This window comes from Leopardus geoffroyi, chromosome C1, assembly GCF_018350155.1.
Source record: "Leopardus geoffroyi isolate Oge1 chromosome C1, O.geoffroyi_Oge1_pat1.0, whole genome shotgun sequence".
Taxonomy (NCBI): domain Eukaryota; kingdom Metazoa; phylum Chordata; class Mammalia; order Carnivora; family Felidae; genus Leopardus; species Leopardus geoffroyi.
Genome location: NC_059328.1, coordinates 102040210 through 102064012, shown reverse-complemented (window position 1 = coordinate 102064012; position 23803 = coordinate 102040210). Strand labels below are relative to the sequence as shown.

The 23803-nt window shown below is 41.0% G+C and overlaps 1 protein-coding gene and 1 long non-coding RNA gene across 10 annotated transcripts in view; one reads left to right on the top strand and one right to left on the bottom strand.

The window, feature by feature from the left end:
- LOC123598556 overlaps nt 1-16437 on the bottom strand; it is a 115414-nt gene extending 98977 nt beyond the window's left edge. For 2 of the 4 annotated variants that reach the window (XR_006712688.1, XR_006712686.1), the window contains exons 1-3: nt 16085-16437; nt 3586-3742; nt 2899-2911 (exon numbers count right to left, since the gene is read on the bottom strand). This is a non-coding gene — a long non-coding RNA (uncharacterized LOC123598556). The remainder of the gene's footprint in view (nt 1-2898; nt 2912-3585; nt 3743-16084) is intronic. The other 2 variants (XR_006712687.1, XR_006712689.1) reach the window with 1 other exon arrangement.
- A 2-nt stretch (nt 16438-16439) lies between these two features.
- Nucleotides 16440-23803, top strand: part of WARS2 (tryptophanyl tRNA synthetase 2, mitochondrial) — a 97766-nt gene continuing 90402 nt past the window's right edge. For 3 of the 6 annotated variants that reach the window (XM_045478831.1, XM_045478830.1, XM_045478827.1), the window contains exon 1: nt 16445-16535. In XM_045478831.1, coding sequence (XP_045334787.1) covers nt 16446-16535 — 90 coding nt within the window. In that variant the 5' untranslated portion in view covers nt 16445. Of the gene's footprint in view, nt 16536-16809; nt 16882-23803 lie in introns of those variants that run through there. The other 3 variants (XM_045478829.1, XM_045478828.1, XM_045478832.1) reach the window with 3 other exon arrangements.

Below are 23803 nucleotides of genomic sequence, written 5' to 3'. Positions count from 1 at the left end.
CCCAGGATAGCCATGCTTGAGTTCCACAAATTCCATGTTTTACTGACATTATTTTCCTATTTGCCTATTGCATATGAGATACCAGACGTTACAGAAACGTCTCTTGTAGCAGACCAGACAGGACTTTAAATTCTTGTGACTCAGATTTTTTCCCCTCCAATCTGGATATTGTTTTGCAAAGAATTCCTGCCCAGAAACACTTCTCTACGGTAATGATTCTGAGGGTGGGATATTAAAGAAAATGTGTACACGTGGGCATAGATCCAAGTTTTCCAGTCTGTGTGAGAAAAAGAGGAATTGAGCGCACTCTAGTCTAGCAGAATTTAAAGGGAGTAGTGCAGACTGTATTGTCTTTTGGGTACAAGAGAGGAGGACTAAGTGCAGTGCTTGACCACCGTTCCTTGCTTTGTTAAGTGTATCCTGTAAAAATCAATTCTCATTCTAGGGCTCATCCCGATCTCATGGGGGGTGGGGAGATAGTAACACTGTAAGAGATTTATAACTATCTCTAGCCTGCTGCATCTTGTTAGCACAGGGTTACCTCCCCCGGTGCTCCCCAGTAGGTAGCTGGTAAGGCATAGTCCTTTCCCCTCTGTAAGCCTGCCCTTATCAGAGCTCTGTCTCTGACTGTCCCCTTCTGTGGTCTTATTTTGATGAATGGTCTCATATTCTGGGCTCTGCTTTGCAAGTAGAATCTTATTCCCCAAACAGTTACAAACAAGTGTTCTTAATCTCTTTCATCTTTTTTAATTACAAAAAGGAACATCATCATTATGTCATGTCTATATACTACAGATGTCTATGAAAACAAAAAGTAAAAGTCTTCCCCTGAACCCCAGAAGTAACAAATTTCCAGCGATGGGAGCAGTTGGGAAACATACTCGCATGCATTGCTGCTGAGTGTTGACACTGGTTAACAAGTTGGGGTCTAAATTAGGAGGTAATTATCAATATGTAAGTATATGTAAGCTCAGAATTAGTCATTCCACTTTTAGAAGTTTACCCTGCAGATATATGTTCTTTCGTGCACAAGTATATATTTACAAAGGCGTTCAGTAGAGTATTGTTTGCAATAGTAATGATCTAAAAACAATTCAAATGTGGACCAGAAAGAGATTGTATAAACAGTTAATGGTATTTTCACTCAGTGGAATACTCTGAAGCTCGTTAATTGTCTTTTAAACTGAAATATAGATGTTTACTGATATGTAAGGATGTTTAAGACACAAGAAGGGAAAAAATCCAGTTGTAGAACCTGTACAGAAAGAAAGCATGTGGTTGTCTGTGACATCTTTGTAATATGCATAGCCGTCTTCAGGAGGGATGTAAAACAAATGGCTAACAGTGTTTCTTATGTCAGTGGGTTCAGCAGCCGGGGTAGGATATTGGAGAACAGAACATTTACTTCTTGTTTGGTACTTTTCTTTACAGTTTGATTTTTTTTTGTTACCATATCCAAGTATTCTTTTTAAAATGGTACTGGATCAAAAATATATACATAGATGGATGGAACAGAATAGAGAGCCCAGAAATGAACCAACACTTATATGGTCAATTAATCTACAACCAAAGAAGCAAGAATATTCAATGTTGAAAAGATATTCTCATCAACAAATGGTGCTGGGGAAACTGGAGAGCCACATGCAAAAGAATGAAATGGGACCACTTTCTTACACTATACACAAAAATAAACTTAAAGTGGATTAAAGACCTAACTGTGAGACTGAAACCATAAAACTCGTGGAAGAAAAAATAGGCTGTAATTTCTATGACATCAGGCATAGACGCATTTTTCTACATATGTCTCCATAGGCAAAGGAAACAAAAGCAAAATTAAGCTACTGGGACTACACCAAGACAAAAAAACTTCTGCACAGCAAAGGAAATGATCCACAAAACAAAAAGGCAACCTATTGAATGGTAAAAGATATTTGCAAATGATATATCCAAAAAGAGGTTAGTATCCAAAATATATAAAGAACTCCTACAACTCAACACCAAAAAACAAATAACCCAATTAAAAAGGGGCATAGGACCTGAATAGACATTTTTCCAAAGACATACAGATGGCCAACAGATATATGAAAAGATGCTCAACATAATTCATCATCAGGGAAATGCAAACTAAAACTACAATGAGCTATCTATCACCTCACACTTGTTAGAACGACTAAAAATCAAAACACAAGAAACAAGTGTTAGTGAGGATGTGGAGAAAAAGGAACCCTCATGCACTGTTGGTAGGGATGCAAATTGGTATAGCTACCGTGGAAAACAATATGGAGGTTCATCAAAAAATTAAAAATATAAATGCCATATGATCCAATAATTCTGCTACCAGGTATTTACTCAAAGAAAATTAAAACACTAACTCGAAAAGATACGTGCACTCCTATGTTTACTGCAGCATTATTTACAGTAGCCCAGATATGGAAGCAACCCAAGTGTCCATCCATAGATGAATGGATAAAGAAGATGTGGTGTGTACATATAATATAATGGAATACACTCAGCTATAAAAAAGAATGAAATCTTGCCATCTGCTATAACATGGATGGATGTAGAAGGTATAATGCTAAGTGAAATAAGTCAGAGAAAGAAAAATACCATATGATTTCACACATATATGGGATCTAAGAAACAAAACAAAGGAATAAAGAAAAAAAAAGAGATAAAAAACAGACTCTTGAAAACAGAGAACAAACTGGTGGTTGCCATAGGGAAGGTGGGTAGGGGGGTGGGTGAAGTAGGTAAAGGGGATTAAGAGTATCATGATAAGCACTGAGAAATGTATAGAAGTGTTGAATCATTATATTGTACACCTGAAACTAACATAACACTGTGTGTTAATTATATTTCAATTAAAAAAAAGAGCAGAAGAAAAAATATACAACTCACCTCTATAGCTCTTCTGGGAGGGGGAAAAAAGAAACAAAAGAAAAGAAAAATTTTAGAAAGTATTTTAAAAAAGCAAGTTCGATGTTCTTGGACATAAAAAACTTACGGTTCCCTGTTAAGTAAATCATAATGCATTTGTTTACCACTGTCCTCTGAAAGCTTTCTTTTCTTCTTCCTTTTCAGTAGCCATTCTACATCATGGAAGAGAATGGTTGAGTTTTGTCTAAGGCATAGTAGAAATGGAAGGAAAAAGAAAAGCAAGTTGGGCTTCGTCTTACATAATTCCTCACTGTGTTATAATAACATATCTAACTTCCCAGGCAACATACCAAGAAACACTTAAGCAAAAAGGAAAAGGGCAAGAAATTTGAAGTGAGGCACTCTGGATGCAGATGTGCAGAACATCCGCCTCCCCAACCATGGCACTCGCATTCTAATTGTTCCATGTTTACTTTCTAAATCCCGGAGACCAGGCATACTTTTCTCATACCAAAACTGCATTACAGTTGGAAAATGTGGATGCTTAGTTACTTTGCTATTGGGGAATACTCGAGCAGTATTTCTTTGGGAAAGATCAAGAATTATTAGAACTCACTAGACTAAGGCTTTATGAAATAATACCCAACCATCCTGGACCTACAAAATTTTTACAGGCACACAGAGAGAAAAGTCTTGGTTAACGCTCACAGCTGGCCAAGATGAAAATCAGACACTGGATGCATTGGACGACAGGGCCATCAGTACCGTTTTCTGAGAATTCACAGCTGTATCTCTGAGTTGCAGCATACATATGATGGTTGGCCATCTCATTCCACAGTACTGACATCTTCTAAAAGTATGGCATCTGTAAATTAAAATGAAATGAATATTTAATTTCATTTTCAGAATATTTAGAAGTATTTTGCAATTCCCCTGGAGAACTGCAGCTCCTTGGACTGTTGCAAAGCCAGGGCTAGCAATCCCTGCCAGAGAAGACAACTGGCGTCAGCCACTTGAGAAGTCAGGAATGGTATGAAATGGCACCAGGATGTGTCACTGTCGCTTGTTTGATTTGAATTTAAAATATTAATCGAGAGTTGACTTCCTAAGATAGGTGCCCAAACAGTGGTATTGTTCAAAGATTTCTGGCAACCTGCATCACCAATTAAGTGAAAGCAAGGCCCAAGTACTTCCCTCACCATCCCTTACCAATTCCAGCAATGGAAAGCCACCTGCGCCCTGGCTAAGCCCAGAACAGCCGAATGCTCTGTGCGAGTAACCACTCCTCCTACCATCCCTGAGTCCCATCCAAACACTGATGTCTGCTTCAGTCTGCAAGGGACTGAGCGCATGGGCAGTCTCTGCTACAGTTCTGTGAGAGCAAAACTAACATCTGCAGCCCACTTTAGAGTTTTCAAAGCATTTTTCCCTCCTATATCCTGTGCTCTTTCTCATACACAACCACAAGTATGAGGGCAACTCAAGTATGGTTTTTGTTATGTACTCAACCTGTATCCCTGCTCAGCCTGTCAAATCAGGCTGAAATGTCATTGGCCAGTATTTATTTGAGAACTGCCAGAACATTTTTTTGTTTTTTCCTTAGAAATAATCAATTAAAATTGAAAAACATTTTCCAGCCTTCCGAAATGAGAGTTTGACTTCAGATATCTCAAACTTTGCCCAAAGTAGTGCCTACGTTGTATGATACCATTCAATGAAGCAATGATTTATTAAGCACACTCTGTGTGCAGGGCATGTCCCATGCAACCTCAAGCAGGACTAGTTGCTGCTCTAGAAGGATCTGAGGCGTCCATGGAGAACACAGACAGGAGATGGGATAGGGGATGACAGACCCTGTGAAATATGGGAGCATCAGGAAGGGTGCTAACCCCATCTTGGGAGAAGAACATGTCTCATGTGGCTTGACAATAGATAGCCACCGCATCTTCGTGGGATGTTAAGGAGAAACATACTGTTTGAATTATAGGAAGTGGTGTGCAAGCATCCTCTCTGGGGGAAAGCAGAGGAAAGCTTGCATATTCACCCCTGGGCTTCGTCCGTGTTCATCATTAGCCCCTCCCTTATCTTATCATGGCCTTGACTCCTCGTGAGCTGCGCAGGATACTGGCTCTCAATAGATTCCTGGGAAACGTCTGAAATGCTGTGTCATACCAAGGCGTGGGATGCAGTGAGTGAAGGGACAGGGGGCAGACACTGGCCTGGGGGGAAAGGCATCCACAGAACAACTGGCTCTGTTTAGCAAAACACCAGTGGCCAGGGACAGGCAAGCCCAAAGGGCCCAAACCTTGGTAATGATCAAACCACTCTACTGAGATGTTAGTTTTGGGATTCTCTACTCACAGTCCCCTCCTCACTAATACCATCTTCCAAGCAGGGTCAGATACCCACTCTGGGCCTCCACCAGAGCCCTCACTCCTCTCTGGTGGCACTGGCTTTCAGTGGAGCAACCCTCTGTTTGCTTGTCACCCCTATTAAGCTCTAAGTGTGTGGAGTTCAGGAATTTGCTTTTATCTCTAGTGTCTGCCATAATGCCTGGTTCAGAGTAATGCTCAGAAAATATTTGTTTCTATTTTTTAAATTAAAAAAAAAAAAACACTGGGAATCCTCAAATTAAAGTAAAATATAACAGACACACTTAATCCCGCTGCTTTTTTAAAAAATGACATAAAGATGTAAATGTTCCCCTTTCATATCCTTCTTTTTCCTTTGCTAAAAGGGACCATATCACTATATACAGTGAATGTTGGTTAAGTGAATTCATAAAGGAGTAAACAAGTAAATCTAATCGAGTTGAAGAGACCAAAGGAAGGGATGTCAGAAGTTAAGTCAATAATCAGAAGGATCATCTCCTCATGTCAAGATTCTTAATGTCATCTCATCTGCCCAGTGCCTTCTGCCATATTTCTGGGCAGTAAGATGTAGGCAGAGCTGAAGCCCATCTTTCTACCAGGGGGTCCTTGCTACCAGTCCACACTCTCCCTCTAAGGAGCAGATGGACCTCACTCACTTTCCTTCTTTGGATCTTAGTTTCCTTACCTGTAAACTGGGGAAACTCATTCAACAAGTGTGTTACTAGCCATCCACATTCTAGGCTTGAGAGGTACAGAATAAAATGAAATTCTCTGCTCCTATGATGCTTATGTTCTACAGGAGGGGCAAATAAATTAAGTAGAATATGTTAGATGGTAATAAGCGTTGAGGACTTGTGAGGAGACTGGTGTGTCCAGGCAGAGCAAGGTAAGGGGGGAGGGGGGGGTTGTGGTAGTGAGGAAAGAGGCCAGAAAGGGAGGTTGGGAGAATGCAGATCATTTGGGCCTTATAGGTCTTGGTAAAGACTTGGGATTTTTCCCAAATGACATGTAAAGCCACTGGAGGTTTTGATTAGAAGGGTGGCTGTAATCTGACATATAGTTTAATGTGTTGTTCCAGCTGCTAATTACGAATAGACTGGAAGGTTCAAGGGAGAAAGCAGGCAGAGGTATTAATACCTTATTTGCTTTAATTTCACCTTTTGGTATGCCTTATTCATGTCTATGGCCATGCTTCCTTCATGCAGTTATCTCTCCTAAGGGCACCCCGGTCCTCTTTCCAATTCAAAATCCCATCCGGTACCTCCTTCAAGAGCTGCTCAGTCCTCTCCTCAGAGCTGTAAGGGAACTCGGGGAACTTGTTATCCCCTGCTCTCATCTCAGGACGAGGAAACTGGGCCCCAGGCCCTTAGGAAGCCTGTCCAGGGTCGTACAAGTAGCAAGTAATAGAGCCAGCATTGCCCTTGAAGCGTGATTCGAGGGAAAGCAAAAGGCCTTCTTGATACAAAGATGTTTTCCCTGGAATTCTTTTGCTGTTTGCAGCTTCCCTCATTAAATTGTGATGTGGAAAAGCGCACAGAGTATCTTATTCAGTTTTGTGTACTTAGCACCTGGCCTGGTGCCTGGGTTGTGATAGACCCCCATAGGTATTTGCTTATGTGTAAATAACAGAATGTCAAGCCCTCAAGAGTCTGGTGTTTATATGTTATGTATCTCCCCACCGCACCCCACTGCCTCGTGGTATTAAATGTCAGACAACTAGAAAGGTCTAAGAATCTATGAGAGCTAAGCTGAGTGTTCTAGGAAATGAGACCTTGTTATTGTAATGAAAGGTGTGGCACCAGGATTGGAGTGGGATCTTCCAATCATCATAAAGGTCAGAGCTGGAGACCCCTTCTTTTTCCTTCCCTCCTTGATTCCCAAGCAATTCTAGAATAAAAAGGATAACACAGGTTCTGAAGGGATGTTATTCTTCGAGGAGAAACCACAGTCCTATTTTGAGTGAACTCCTGTGCCCAAGGCATGCAGGTGATAAGTGACAGTGACGATGTAATCGCCAAGCGTAGCTAAGGCTGGTGTGGGAGCGGTGTGTGTTGACCTGGAGACAGGCCCTAAGAAGCGCATCCTTGTTCTGCCAGTGACCCTGTGGACTCATATTGTTATCTAGTTGCGAATATTTTTTTTAATGGACAACTTGAGTTCACATTACCATGTCCACGCTCAAGAATGGCTCCTATCCTGCTGCATTTTTTTTTTTAATTTTTTTAACGTTTATTTATTTTTGAGACAGAGAGAAAGCATGAACGGGGGAGGGGCAGAGAGAGAGGGAGACACAGAATCAGAAGCAGGCTCCAGGCTCTGAGCCATCAGCCCAGAGCCCAACGCGGGGCTCGAACTCACGGACCGCGAGATCATGACCTGAGCTGAAGTCGGACGCTTAACTGACTGAGCCACCCAGGTGCCCCTATCCTAATGTATTTTAACAAGTTGACAACAAAATCTTCCCTGCAGTACTCAGCTTCCCCAAGATGGGATCCAGCCTTTATCCTCTGTGGATCCCAGTACTTTAGACAGTCCCAGGTTAATAGTAGGTGGTCAGTAAGTACGGGAAAGAAGGAAGGCAGGATGGGAAGGTGGGAGTCGGGAAAGAATGCCGGTTTCCCAGTTTCTCTAAGTTTTCAGAGTGGGAACTAGTAAACTACAGCCAGGAAAAGAAGGTGATAGATGTGATAACTATAAGAGGTATCACTATGATGACTCAAGATTGCCTTTTTAGTCCTTTAGTTTTATGGGCATGCAGTTAGCATGCGGTAAATGATTTCTGAGTGAGTAAATACTGTGAACAAAGTAACGGCACCTTTGACTAACAAATTTTACGGTAGCTGGTTTCCCATCTCCTCTACCTCCAAGGTCTCTGCCCGGGCACTAGCTGCCAAACTGGCCCCCACCTCGGAGATGCATGTGATATTAAAGACTCTTCATTTCACCTTCCCTTTGAATTTACTATCTAGTGATTTCCTCACTGACAGTATGCTCTTCAAGTTAGTCACAGTTTGGCTCAATTCCTCCAACACCAGATTACCCAAGACAGTTTCTGGGTCTTCCACACATGAACAGTGTAACAGGTAAAGGATCATTGAGTCCCAGCTGGATCGTCTGTCCAAATGGGAGTATATTTCATCCTATCTGCCCAAGTACCAGGAGATCCTTGGTTAAAAAATGAGACACCTGCATGATCATAAGCTTATACAGTTAAGGGCTGGAAGGACCCTTGAGAATCAGCTGGTTCAACCACTCCCATTTTTTCAAGGTAAAAAGCAGGGTGAGAGGCTAAAGACTTCCCAACACCACTTTGCTAGTTGTGGCAGAGTCAGAACTGGGTATAAAACCCAGTATTCTTCTCAGGACACCCACTGCCTACTGGAACACAAGCTCTTCTCTCTTGCTTCCCAGTGCTTCAAGCCTGCTGATGGAAGTTGCTCTTCTTAGATGCAAAACTGGTATGGACAGATCCTTAAGAAGAGATGCTGGCAAACAGAGAGCTTGATGATAAACAGGGAGATGATGCAAACACAAGAACTGAATCCAGAAATAAATCATATCTTCACAATAGTGTTTACAGAAATTGCACTTTGAATAATTTCCATAGAAATTATTTTACCCGCCACAGGAATGTTGCTCCCTCCCACAGGGATCTGACCAAACAGAAAGAGAAGCAGAATGGAGGAAAAGCAGTAATTTAGATTTATATATAAAACATTAGTTGGAACCTAAGTAATAACCCTCAACTAATCAGAATATTTTATGCATTCTGCTTTTTAGTGGAAAGAGCAAACCACAAGAAAGCGGGCATATATCAGAGATTTTAAAAATGCTTCCAGGGCTTATTTTAGGCTTAAAATTTTTCCCTCCAATTCCCTGCACTATCTTTAAAATATCCCACTGCACACTTCCCTCTTCCCCCTCACATGTGCTCATTTGCTCATTTAATCAATCTGCCAATATTTATTGAGCCCTCCTCTGATGTCCCAAGTACCCTGCTATGTCAGAGGTGAAAACATGGTCTTGCCTTCAAACGTAATGCCTGGTTAGAAAGTTAACCTAATACGCTTTAGATTTTTACCATTGTTTCAGAGTTATATTTCTAGCTTTGTAAATGGATAGTGGCTCTGTACTGAATATTTCCATTTGGACTTTCAAGATCCACTGTTCCTATTTTGCAGCTGTTCTGTGCTTCTGGGAAATGGGAAGTGGTGGTGGGGGGTGGGGAGGAGAACTGACATTTATGGACCAGATAAATCATGTTACTTCACCCTGAGGTTCAGCAAATGGGAGGAAGCAAAAGATCAGATCAGAGGATGCGTAGAGAGAGGCAGGGCTGCCCCACCCCCCACACCTCATTCCCCACACCTGCCGAGCTGTGGGCGGACACTGGCTACCTTCCTCCCCTAAAATCACAGCACCTGCTTGATAACCCTCTACTAGAACTCTTGGGTTAGCAGCTCTTACATAAGTCACTGATTGCCAATTACAAAATAATGACTTGTTTCTGACAAATAACGAAAGCAATACAGTTGGGAACCCAGTGGGTTGCCCTAACGTAGCTAGAGTGAATGAAAATGGGTTAAGATATTCTTCTTACTTACACTTTGGAAGATATATGGAAAGCCATTTCCTGCTCACAGTTGGGTGAGAAAAGTTGCATATTCCCTGTCTGTCACAAACCTAACCCTTCGAAGACAGAAGGAATAGGGCCCATTTTATTTGGTTGAGAGTAGCTTCCTGGAGCTGTCTTGGGAAAATTTTGCAGCCCATTCTCAATATCTGTATGTCAGTATCTGCCATGGGCACGTGGTCAGGAGATGTGCTCTGAAATTTGGATCCTGACTGTAATACCTATTTCTGTACCTCTAAATGAATCTAATTTGGGACAAAACAGAAACTAGTTCCTAAAATCACGAGAGTTACAATGTATATCTAGCTCCCCCCATTTTTTGTTAATACACTTGACACACGTTATATTAGTTTCAGGTATACAACATAGTGATTCAACTTCTCTATACTATGCTTAACTTCTCTATGCTCACCAGTGTAGCTACCATCTATTACCATGCTACATTATTATAATATCATTGACTATATTCCCTATGCTGTGCCTTTTATTTCCTTGATTTATTTATGCTACAGCTGGAAGCCTGTATCTCCCACTCCCCTTCACCCATTTCGCCCATCCTTCTACCCTTTTCCCCTCTGGTAACCATCAGTTTTACTCTGTATTTATAGGTGTGATTCTGCTTTGTGTTTATTCATTTGTTTTTTAAGATTCCACATGGGGGAGATCACATGATGTTTGTCTTTTCTCAGTCTGACTTATTTCACTTAGCATAATACCCACCCATGTTGTCTCAGATGGCACGGTCTCATCCTTTTTATGGCTGCATAATATTCCTGTGTGTGTGTGTGTGTGTGTGCGTGTGTGTGCGTGTGTGTGTGACATCTTCTTTATCCATTCACCCTTCAAGGGACACTTAGGTTGCCTCCATATCTTGGCTATTGTAATTAATGTTGCAATAAACATAGGGGTGCATATCTTTTTGAATTAGCATTTTCATTTTCTTTGTAGCCCTAGCCCTTTATTCACTTTATAGATATGAAAAAAGAGGCACATGAAAGCTAAATGGTTCACTGAGATCAGTAATGGGGCTAGCATCCAGAATTTCTCCAAGATCATGCTCACTCCTACTTATTAAAGACAAAAAGTGAAGACAATCACAGCTGACTCCAACCATCACTGGGTTTCGGAAAAGTCCAACAGACTCTAACTGGTTAAGATGGGATTTGACTGAGACAGTGAGGTTAACACGTCCCTTGTTTCAGAGAGATCTTTTCATGTTGTTTTTAGAAAGATCAAAATCTAAGCATTGTGTCTCACTTTAATAGCTCCTAGCATTACACCACGGAGATAGAGTATGCGAAGGGATCAATGGAGTTTGATTACATAGACAAAATAGAAAGGAGCCTATCTGAAAGACACTCCAGGAAGCTTTGTCCAGACCTACTTCTTTTTGTAAAACATAAATTCCAAAGTGGGGAGCCCATTATGAAGTAGCTGGGAGTGATTTAAAAATACAGGGGCACCTGGGTGGCTCAGTCGGTTGAACGTCCAACTTCAGCTTGGGTCATGATCTCAGTCTGTGAGTTCGAGCACCGCATCGGGCTCTGTGCTGACAGCTCGGAGCCTGGAGCCTGGAGCCTGCTTCGGATTCTGTATCTCCCTCTCTCTCTGCCCCTCCCCTGCTCATGCTCTGTCTCTGTCTCAAAAATTAAAAAAAAATTTTTTTAATTAAAAAAAATAAAAACAGAACAAGTGTGCAGATAACATAAAGATCTTGTCTTCGGGGCCATACCATTTGGAGCAGCTATGGCATGCAGAGGGAGACAACAAAGTAAAATGCTCTTTTAAAACTTTAATTTGCTAATTTCTAAGCTCCATTTCTTCCACGGAACATCTTCTCCTAAGACTGAGGGTGAACAATGGAGATAGAGAATATTGAAAGTTGTCTTTTATATTTCCAGAAAATTATTTGCCCCATTCTGGATCCATAGTCAAGGGGGCAAGTCTCTTCTTTGAAGACTTGTACTCTGATGTTGAAACAGCCATTTAGGCTGAAATGAAAACATCTTCAAAATACTTTAGAAAGCATTTGAAAAAAGTTAGAGAGGGAGGGAGCCAAACCATAAGAGACTCTTAAAAACTGAGAATAAACTGAGGGTTGATGGGGGGTGGGAGGGAGGGGAAAGTGGGTGATGGGCATTGAGGAGGGTACCTGTTGGGATGAGCACTGGGTGTTGTATGGAAACCAATCTGACAATAAATTTCATTAAAAAAAAAAAAAGAAACAGCCATTTACAAAAAAAGTATAGAGAGAAACTATTAAATATGAACAGGAATCCCCAGGTCTGCACCAGCCCCATATCCTATTCCTGGGATCCCACGCTAAGGACTCTACAAGCAATGGAGTCATTTGTCTGAAGACTGAGGCATGCAAATCATTCACTTCCTAGCTTTGACTCTCTCCACCCCTCCCACCTTCTCCCACTCCCAAATGTTTTCATTATTGTGGAGTAGCTAAGTCCTTAAGAAGTTGAATCTGGAAAAAGCTATGGCCTTGGCCCTTAATTTTAAGGAAAAGGTGCTCTGAGAAAAATTCTGTTTTGCTATTCACATCACTAAGTCTCTCCCTTAATTTTGCTAGATGGCATCTTCTGGGGGGAAAAGTGATAGTAATGCCTCCTTTAAACCTCTAAGTCTCTTTTTCCAAAGACCAGATGGGCCTTCTGACTATGACCCTCATACAAAGATGGTATAATGTACACTTCCCCAAAAGCTACTAGGGAAAAACAGCATCTTTTAATGTTAGGGGAGGAGAGACGAGCGCATCAACCCTTTAAAAATTAGCCGTTGAGTTGCTCTGACTTGGAAGCATGACACAAATATGTGCCGTTAGATGAAACCTTGCCCTTGCATCAGTCCTGCCTCAGCTACTTCAGCTTTACAGTGGTGTCTGTTACTGTAGAGCACTTGTCTATCCTGCACCTTATTGGTTGTGTGATTTTTGTCAAAGTACTTAATATCTTTGGATGACTTTCATCACTATGAAATGAGGGCTAGAACTAGATGATTAAGCCAAAGGTGGGGGGAGGGGAAGAAATTATCTCCCCGTCATTATTATGGTTTCCCGCATACTTTGATGACACTCTGATGAAGTGATCTCATTCAAAGGCGGACTCTGCCTCACTTTGATTTAGATCCTCAGAATGAGTCCAGCCTAAGATAGCATGGCTGTACCCCAAATTATGAAGAGGAAGATTTACCTTCACTGTGGAATCTCTTCTTCTATATTTGAAAAACATATTTAATATAAAGGAAAAGCCAGAGGTGAATGGATTGTGCTTTAAGTAAGTTTTGAACACAGATGCCATCTAGTCTTTGCAGTCTGCAAAATTCTTCTTTAAGTGAATAAATGTGTAGGGCAACTCTCCATTACCTTGATCAGCATCTAATACCAACCTGACACTTAGAATTAAATTAGAGAGACAAAATTGGATACTTTGAGACTTGAGGGCTGATTATACTACTAGAGCTGAAAGTGGATTTAAACTCTTTCCTTATCCCATTTAAATCTAACTAGATATAAACTCTCCATTACTGAGGAATAAAGGTGTGTCTGCAGAGGTGGAGGTTCCCCTTGATGTTCTTGGACAAGGAAACCTAATCCTTTCTTCTGACACACATGGTTGCAATAGAAAGCGTTCCCCAACTGCCAGTCTGGTTTTAATCTATTGTTTCAAGCAAGATGGGATTTGCAGGGAATGTTAAGGAAAGAGCAAAATTACCAGGACGTACTATAAAAGTGTTGATGAGAAATCAAATTTTAAACAAGTATCCAAAATAGTATGCATGGACAGCTGCAGACACACAGTGTATGCCACAAGCACAGGACTATACAAATTTTTAATTCTAAGTATATTTGAGGTAAGCTTTAAGTACAACATTTAGATCTCATTTTATTAAAGTTATTCGGCTTACCAAATGAGAGCAGTGTGAAATATTGCCAATAAATACAGCGATGCTTCATTTAAACAACACTGTTGGACAATGAAATATTCCATGAAGTGAACTTCTCAGGTAACCAAACTAACCCTGCAGTATACAAACTTTTAAAATGTTAATCACTTTGTACAGAAACATTTCAAAAGTGTATTACACAATTGTTCATTAAACGGTACGCTGAATAACATACCTTTTCCTGAAGACTCAGGATTAACATTTAAAATACTCATTAAAATAGGCTGAATATATTACACTTCTTAGAAGAGCAGAAGGCAGTGGGCTTAGACAATGGTGAGCTTTTTCATGATCCTTTCCCAACGCCAAAGATTTCAGAACGCCATGTAAAAAAAGTACAACAGACGAAACTAACTTGCTTTAAATAAATCCAGTGTCTTTTCCGCTATCAGCTGTCCCTCCTGGCTATTAAAAACATACCAACCTCTGACAATTAGTTACATACTTGGTCAAAATAAAATTTAGATATAAAAGATGTGCCTTCTCTGTGCAAGGTAGCGTACTGGATGCACGGGGAAATGTAAGAAACATAAAACACAGTCCTTGCTCAAGGGGCAACCTGGCTGGCTGAGTGACACTCAAGAGTCACCGGTCACCTCTGTGGTGGGAAGCAATTACTTCTAAGTTTGAAAATAACTTGTTTAAAAAATACAGATACGACCCCCCCTTGCTTGCGTGCCCTCTCAAAATAAATTAATATTAAAAAAATACAGATATTGAAGTTGTTACACTGTGTTCCCATACACCTTCTTCAGTGGGAGTATGCCTTGGAAATATCTCCCGTGGAAATATTATCAGCCACGTGAGTTTTTGTAGATAAAAGACTAAAAATACTGCTTGAGGAGATAAAGTGGACAGGCCTTGGACAGCTTTCTATTGTAACCCTCATCTTATTGCTAGGCTTTATCGCACAATCCAGAGGGCTGAAGATGTCACAAGTCCAATCTTACTAATTCCTAGGGTCATTTAATCTAATTAATAACATATCGGTAAAAAACTGTATTTTAATGCTTTGCTGTATATACAAGTACAAAACATTTCTAAAACTGCATGTTTACTTTTTTTAAATGTTTACTTATTTTTAAGAGAGAGAGAGAGAAAGAGTGAGGAAGGGACAACGAGAGAGGGGGAGAGAGGATCTGAAGTGGACTCTGTGCTGACAGCAAAGAGCCTAATGCGGAGCTCGAACTCACGAATGGCGAGATCATGACCTGTACTGAAGTCAAGAGCTGAACACTTAACTGACTGAGCCACCCAGATGACCCACTACTATATACCTTTATAATGATCAATCATCACTTCCACTGGCAAAGTCTTTCCTGGGGTTGAGTAATACCACATTTTGAGGGTTTTAATTACATTTTGACTAGTCCTTTTAATTTCCATCATCTGACCGCTTCTATTCCACAGACTACCTGGTGGTCTCAGACTTCCTTACTTTCAACTACTATCTGTTTTGCAGTTTGGACCTCTCTCCTGAGCCCCTGACCTATTGAATAGTCATCACATTTGGAACTACTGCACACACCTCAAATTTAAGAGACAAAAGCAAGCTTCAACTGATTTGTACAAGAATAAGTCTTGATTTCCTTCGGATTTTTTTTTTTTTTTTTTTTTTTTTTTGCTTTTATCCCTCCGATTCCTTCTCTGCTTATTTCTACATTACTCCAATTATGCTTGAATTTCCACCAGTACTTTGTACCACTATTAAGAGATTGTAATGAATGGTTCTATTTTGTTTTAACCTGTTAAGATTTCAGCTGCTTTAAGAGTACAGGCATCCTTATTCATCTCGTACCTCTCCCTATGGAAATGTGGTAATTGTCAGTACTTGTTCAATGGATAAACACAAGAAAACACATAAAACTCTGACAAATCTCTTCCTGTTATATTTATACTGATAAGTTCTTTACCATCTGGGAGCTCTTTGAGCGCATTAGCAGAAGCAGGAGCACTGTGTTAATTCTCAGAATTTAACCCAAACACAAACAATTTCTTCTATCAGTATCACCTTCTGAAGCCTTCCCTGGACCAGGCTCAGGCGCCACAATCTTAACTACCCCTCTTCCGCAATCTTGAGTGTTTGCTTCATAACACACCAGTGCATCGTTTATTTACCTGCTACCCATCAGGCCGCATAAGACAGATGTCTTTGCACCTTCGGTACCTAGCAGATGGCAGGGTTTAACAAACGTTTGTAGATGGAATGAATTAATGAGGCCACATTAAGTCTCAAAGGACCACTTACTGCGCTCTAACAGGATTGGGAAGGCCCCATTCCGAGAGAAACTTCTTAAAAGATGCCTCTGGATGGCTAGGATCCGAAAGGCAATTTATGGGCTTTCTTCCAGTCTAAAACGCTGCTACTACTGTCGCGGGAGGAAATTCTCCCACCATGAAGCCTACACAAAGACTAAACTCTAGCGGAAACACTAACGCCAAGCCCCACCCCGTTCCTGTCCCCACCTGCTCTGCAAACACCCGAGTCCCGAAAGCAGCGGCACCGCGGCACGCCCGGATACATGCGCGCATGCGCAGCAAGCAAGGCAGCTGGGACTGGCTCTCTGAGCAGACGTCACACAAGCCAAGACGGCTCCGCCCCTCTCAAGATGGCGATGCGCTCAATACGGAAGGCGCGTGGGTGCTGGAGCTTCATCCGGGCACTTCATAAAGGACCCGAAGCTGTTCACGCTCCCCAGGTAACCAAAGCCGGTCTTTCTCCCGCCAGCTTCCCATCCCTCTAGATCCTTCCCGTCTCCCTTCCCTCCGTTTGCTTCGCTCTTCCTGTTTACTCTGGAGAGCACCGAGACGGTTCTCTCCTAATATCGACTCGCTTAAGACTGCCCTCCTACTCGGAACGTGGCGACGTTGCAAGGATGTGCGATGATGTCAGGCGCCCTGATGGGAGGAGCGCGCTTCCGCCTGCCCCCTGGGCCTTCGTAGAACGTTGGCCTGCAGCTGTTGCCGGGCAACGAGGAAGCGGAGTCCCGCGTGAAGTCATCACACCCCAGGGCAGGTCTTTCCCAGGCTGCCCGCCTTCTCAAGGTCCCCTCTTTCTATTCTTTCTATTACTGTTTCACCCTCCTTTCCCTAACAGCAAGCTGAGGGGCCAGCGCAGAAATCAGAGAGGAGGTCTTGTGAGGAATTGGGCGATATTTTTAAATCGGAGCAGCCACTTGACGTCCTCCTTCTGGCCGTGCGGCACTTCAGTGTCAAGTGTCGGTGCGTCTTCCTCTCTGGTTCCTCCTCATTCCCCAAGTAGACTTGTATCTTGCAGGCTCTGGGAAGGAATTACAGCCCGTTGCCAAAGTGCATCGTCCTGTCCTGCGCCCGGCAGCACTGCTGTTACCATTACTGTGTCGTGCTGAGAGTGTGGATGCGGTTCAACCCACCCCGTCAGTGTCTGTGAATATACGCCGCATATATATACCCCTTTCACTCGTTCAGTTATTTACTTCACTCATCCAGACGTTTACTAAATGAGTTCCAAGTGCAATCTCTCGGTGGTAGGCGCTTTGCTGTACATCTCTTGGGACGTATCTGTGGGGAAGTAGGGAGAAACTTGAGATTCTGTGATGAGATGATTTCTTGGCAGCCTTGTGTATTCGTTGTCATAATGCATAGGTGTGGATTTTCCGTGGTAACTGGTATATTGAAAGAGCATTAGACTTGAAATTAAGAAATCAAAGTCCAAGGGATTTGTCTGCCACTTGCTAGCTGTATGACACGACAAGACAAATCTCACTGGATTTTTTTTCTTTAGCAAAATGGGTGGAGGAAGGGTTGGACCCATTGACACGTTAATGTTCTTCAAAGCTTTGGAAAATCTATGGCTCCAAAATTATGAAGCCAAAGTAAAGCAATTAGATGAATTATGAAAACCAAGATTTGAGTAGTCATCCCATAAACTAATGTTCTTTACTTAAGTTTTCTTCATTGATATGGGCCTCACAAGATTCTTTTAAGGATCAAGGATATACTGGAGCAAAACAGCTACTTAAATGTTATTTTAAATTTCAGGCAGCAGTGTTAGGTAAGAATTGATTCATAATTAGGTAAATCCATTAAATACCCCTCTCTTTGAAGTTGGAGGGTTTGATTTTGCAGAACCAGAATAGGCTGATTACTATTTTATAGCTAATAACGTGTTAAAACGTATGATACCGGGGCGCCTGGGTGGCTCAGTCAGTTAAGCGGCCGACTTCGGCTCAGGTCACGATCTCGCACTCTGTGAGTTCGAGCCCCGCGTCGGGCTCTGTGCTGACAGCTCAGAGCCTGGAGCCTGTTTCCGATTCTGTGTCTCCCTCTCTCTCTGACCCTCCCCCGTTCATGCTCTGTCTCTCCCTGTCTCAAAAATAAATAAACGTTAAAAAAAAAAATTAAAAAAAAAAAACAAAAAAAAAAACGTATGATACCAAAGTAACAGCCTTAGACCCAAATTTCCTCTCATTTCAAACCCAAGAAGTGAGGATGTCATGAGAAATAGATAATCAAAGAGAAAAGGAAAGCAAGCTAGAGCCCACTAATTGCCCAGGGAATTCTAGGGCACTAAATTATTATAAATTCTAAAGAAAAAAATTCTTTCTTTTTTTAAAAATGTTTTTATCTAGGGGTGCTTGGGTGTCTCAATGGGTTAAGCATCCAACTTTGGCTCGGGTCATGATCTCATGGTTTGTGAGTTTGAGCCCCACGTCGGTCTCTGGGCTGACAGCTCAGAGCCTGGAGCCTGCTTCGGGTCTGTGTCTCCCTCTCTCTCTGCCCCTCCACTGCTCGTGCTCTGTGTCTCCGTGTCTCAAAAATAAGTAAACATTTAAAAAAATTAATAAAAATAAAATGTTTTTATCTATTTTTGAGAGAGAAAGAGAGCATGAACAGGGGAGAGGCAGAGAGAGAGAGAGAGAGAGAGAGAGAGGGACAGAGGGTCTAAAGCAGGCTCTGTGCTGTCTGCAGAGAGCCTGATGCAAGGCTCAAACTCCCAACCATGAGATCATAACCTGAGCTGAAGTCAGACACTTAAGTGACTGAGCCACCCAGGCACCCCAAAGAAAAAATTTCTTAAACTTCTATTATTGTTCTAGTGGAATTAATGAATATGGTTATGTTAAAGTTAATCAACTGCTAAGCTAGATAGTTTCAAAATGTAGAACTTCCAGAACAGATTAGTGTTTACAAACCTTTAATTTATCTTTGAGTACTTTTATTACTTTATGATCTTATTAATTACATTTAATAGGAATTAAATGTGTAAGTGGGAGCATTTCTTTTCAAATATAAACCTACATGTAACATTTAGTCATTAAATATGATGGCTTAAAAGGCCTGTTGAGAAAAGATACAAAATTGTATTCATAGTATAATTATAATATTGTTTGTAAATAAATATTTAGATAAATACACACACACACAAACAGACTGGAAGGAAACAACCAGTCTTAACTATTTTTGTTTTGCTTTAGTCTTCCTAAATTTGGGTTAAAAGTGGCTGAAGTTTTCTTCTTTAAGCATTCTGTATTTTTCACATGTTCTAAATTGAAGATATATCACTTTTATACCCATAATAAAGTGTTAAGGCATAAATCTCCATATGAATGCATAGTCGTTAATCTCATCTGTGATATTTTAGATCTCTAAAGACCTAAAGAGATACCTGTCCCACAGTGCTATTATTAAAATGGCCTTAGAAAAGGACTACTAGAAATTTATGGCCACTTTTCTTGTATGTATCTTCTTTTTCTCTTGAAAAGCTTCCTTTGAAGTCAAAGAGATTTTTGTGAACAGATGCAGAAATATGTGAAGGAAGAATTGGATTCTTAAACCAGATGGATTAGACGTTTTTATGATATCTCATAACCTTTGTAGAAAACAGAAATTATTTTGCAACAGTATAGTCTAATAGAAAATGTATTTTTATCATATGGATGAGTCTATCAAATCTATGAAATAGCCACGTTGCTTGTTATTTGGTTACACAGTTATTCCCTGAGGTGAGAGGCAGAAGTCAGGGTGGTGGGGGGGGGGGGGGGCACATAGCTGATCTTTGTTGGAAACTATGACTGATAAAGTATTGTGATTCCTAGGTTGATTTACTGTTTTCTTAAAAAAGCAAAATCTTGAATAATAAGGTTGACATTGGGAACCTTTAGTTATCTCAAAGGCAGGTTTTTGCCCCTCAAGGCTAGAGGTAGACTCAAGTTTAAAATAAAACATAGAAACCACGAATAACAGTGTTTCAAGCCATGCTCATTGTGAGCTGTCTACAATTTATGTGAAAGAGGTTTATTTTGCCAGGTGTTACCTCACAAAAAACTGTTGAAGTTTGACAAGATGAGAGTAGTCACAGTCCGGGGAATGAAGATTTGACATGCTATGTTTAAATGCTGATGGCATTAGGTAAATGTAAGCCTGTCATCATTGGCCAAACACAGAATCCACACTTCTTGAAGCACTAACGAATGATTGCGTTGTACCAAGAGTGAAATATTAATGGTTAGTAGTCCTTTGCAAGAATATTTGTAATCATTCAGTATAAAACGTCCACATTTTGTTGCAGTTGAACAACACACTTCACTGTTAGCTGTCCCAACCTGGGTCTGGCCAGTGTTAACATAATGTTCCTACAGTTAATGGCCACTGAGTTTAGCCATTGGATGAAGGAATCATGCCTACAAAAAAAAAAAAAAAAAAAAAGGCAATGTATTAAATTAGTGATCTTGTATTTAGTTCTCACGACTAGGCTTTTTAATTTTTTTTTAATCTTTATTTTATTTTTGAGAGAGAGACAGTGTGAGCAAGGGGGGAGCAGAGAGAGAAGGAGACACGGAATCCGAAGCAGGCTCCAGGCTCCGAGCTGTCAGCACAGAGCCCGATGCGGGGCTTGCACCCCTGAACTGTGAGATCATGACCTGAGCTGAAGTCGGACACTCAACCGACTGAGCCACCCAGGCGCCCCTCGACTAGGCTTTTTAAACAATTGTTCTTTTTTTTTTTAATTTTTTCATTTTATAATAATTTCAGATTTACCAAGTTGCAATAGTAGTACTTAGTATTCCTGTACACCCTTCACCAGGCCTCCTTGTACATGATCATGACACAGTGATTAAAGCCAAGATATTAATTTGGTACAATAGTAGCTAAAGACCTATTTCAAATTTCACCCGTTTTTCCACGAGTCTCTTACTGGTCCAGGATCAAATCCAGGGTACCATATTTAGTTGTCATGTCCCCTCCAATATATGGCACTTCCTCAGTCTTTCATGACCCTGGCATTTTTGAAGAGAATTGGTCAGTTATTTTCTGGAATGTCTCTGAATTTGGGTTTGTCTGATGTTTTCTCATGATTGGGTTGTGGATTTTGGCAAGAATACCACAGAAGAGATACTGTTCATAACAAGGCTTTAAGGCAGGTTTATTTTAAATCATGAGGAAACAGACTTTAGTTAAGTAACTTGCCTGATGTCACACTGCTAATTAATTGTGGAATTAAGATGCTAGAATTTACTATTGGGATTTCATTCCATATTTTTCCATTAATATTTGTTACTGTAGGTTTCTGTGATCTTAATGAGATTCAAATGTGGTGATATTCCCAGTGACTTTTCCCTTAGCTTTTCTCTGCCACGTCTTGTCCGTCCAACTTGCGACAAGAGCTAATCAGCCTGGAGAGCTACCAGGAGCTTCCATAGCCATTATTTTGTAAAACAGTAACTGGGCTGGTTTGATGGGGCTTCTTCATCTCTCTGTGCTTTTCTCCAGTGGTGTTACCGGGACCCACTCTAAAGCCCCTTTCAAGTTCAATCAGCTTATGACTCCATTCGCTTAAAATCCTCTTTAGATTGGTTTTCCTTGCGAACTGACTTAGCATATTAGAAATAATAATTTTCAAAAATACATTGGAGTAGATAATGAAAACTACCGATGGTCACTGATGAAAATATAGAGGAAGAACAGTGAGTAAATGCTGAGGATTTTTGCTAGCAACTCTTACGACATCCACAGCTAGGAAATGCTAAGGAGAGTAAGGGTGAGATCCTTTGCCGGGATATCTGCTGCATGGCTGCAGGCTACAGAAGTGTCTGCAGAGGCTTACACAAATATATGTGTGTGTGTGTATATATATGTGTGTATATGTATGTATATATATGTATATATATATATATATACACACACACACACACATATGTTTTTTTTTTAAGCCTTGTACATCCATAACCCAGTCTTTCAGAAAAGGAACTAACATTCAGCTAGCGTCTTCTATGTGCTAAGGCCCTGTGTTGTGTGCTCTACACACTTTACCTTATTTTCTTCTCACAATTATGGAAATATTATTCTACCCATTTCATGTAAGAGGAAACTAAAGTTCTGAAAGATTAGATAACTTTCCCAGGCCTAGTAAATGGGTGTGCCAGGATTCAGACTCAGCCTTGCCTGTGCTTTTTCCACTTTGATGAGTATTTTTTCATCAAATAAAATCTTACATCAATCCCTGTTAGATAAAACATAAAAGCCGAGCTGTTCCTGTTTCAGGAATAGAGGAGTAGCTGGAGCCCTGCTTGTGTGACCTCACTGCCGCTCCCCACTCCTCCCACCTGCCGCCCACCAACAGAGGCCCCTGAGATGGTGCCACACAATCTTCAATGTCGTATGATGAAATTTGAAACACTTCATCTTCCTAACATGTCCGAGTAAGTTTGTTGGCTGATGACCACATATAATGGATGAATTATGTTTTAGGAGCTACCCTGTAAAGAAGTACTTTGAGAGTATTCACTTTGATATGTATGTATTTTATCAATAAAATGCAACATAGGTTCTATTATCTTTTTTTTTAAGTTTTATTTAAGTAATCTCTACACCCAACGTGGGGCTCGAACTCATGATCCTGAGGTCTAGAGTTGAATGCTCTTCCGACTGAGCCAGCCCCCTATTTATCTTAGGCTATACAAGTACTCAAATTAATAGTAGTCAGTTTTCCTTCTTTCCTGCTCTCCTTCCTTCTTTCTTTCTCAACATAGCTGACTTCTGCTGATCTTTCTGCACAAAGATGGTTCTATGGATTCTCTCTCAGTCACTATTATAACCAACCTGGCCTCTTGCCTCCTCATAAAGAACATTTAACCAGTTCTGCTCTTGATTCCATTCCACCACTCAGGGTTCAGGAATTTCCCTTCTAGAGACTGCAGCATGAGGCCTAAGGCTTCTTCTTGAATTTCCACAGGAGCAGTTTCCTCATTTAGGGTGGGAGCTTATCTGCCCATGTGAGACACTAGATGCAAAGAGGTAATTTATAGGCACAGAGGTGCTACGTTGACTCCAGCTTGACTTAATTTAACGCTGCTGGAGCATTTACTGTTTTCCCTATATATCATTTCTTAGCAATACTCTATCTTTTATTCCAAGTCGGAGGCGTAGCACTTTGTCTTAACTTCCCTGCCTCCTGAATGAATCAAGGTCATATCAAGATCTTCACACCACCCTGACATCTAAGTTCCGTTGGGCCTCTAAACCGTTTATCAAAATTCATCTACAGCTTTCTTTTTTCATGGCACACAGTCATCCCTGCATCTCTTGAACCTACTTCTGGTTGGCTAAGGAACTGCCTTTTGACTGCCCCTTTGTCTCCTGAACAGCGGAATTAAGCCAGCTGATTTCTAACCCATGGGGATTCTCACAACTTCTGCTTCTCAATCCCTTGCCCTCTAGGCCAGGACACCAACTAGTGTGCAGGTTGCATTCCTTTGCTGGTGACACATTACAGTGCCAGGCAATGCCACTGTGGATAGAGCCCTGAATGAATGACCTAGGTTACACTGCTTATTGTCCAGGTCTTTAGGACAGTAGTTGCAGATTTTTCATCAAGGCATTTAAAAGCATAAAATAAAATAACAAATCTCACCTTGTAGAACATTTTCTTTTTTTTTTTTTTTTTCAAAGTTTATTTATTTTTGGGACAGAGAGAGACAGAGCATGA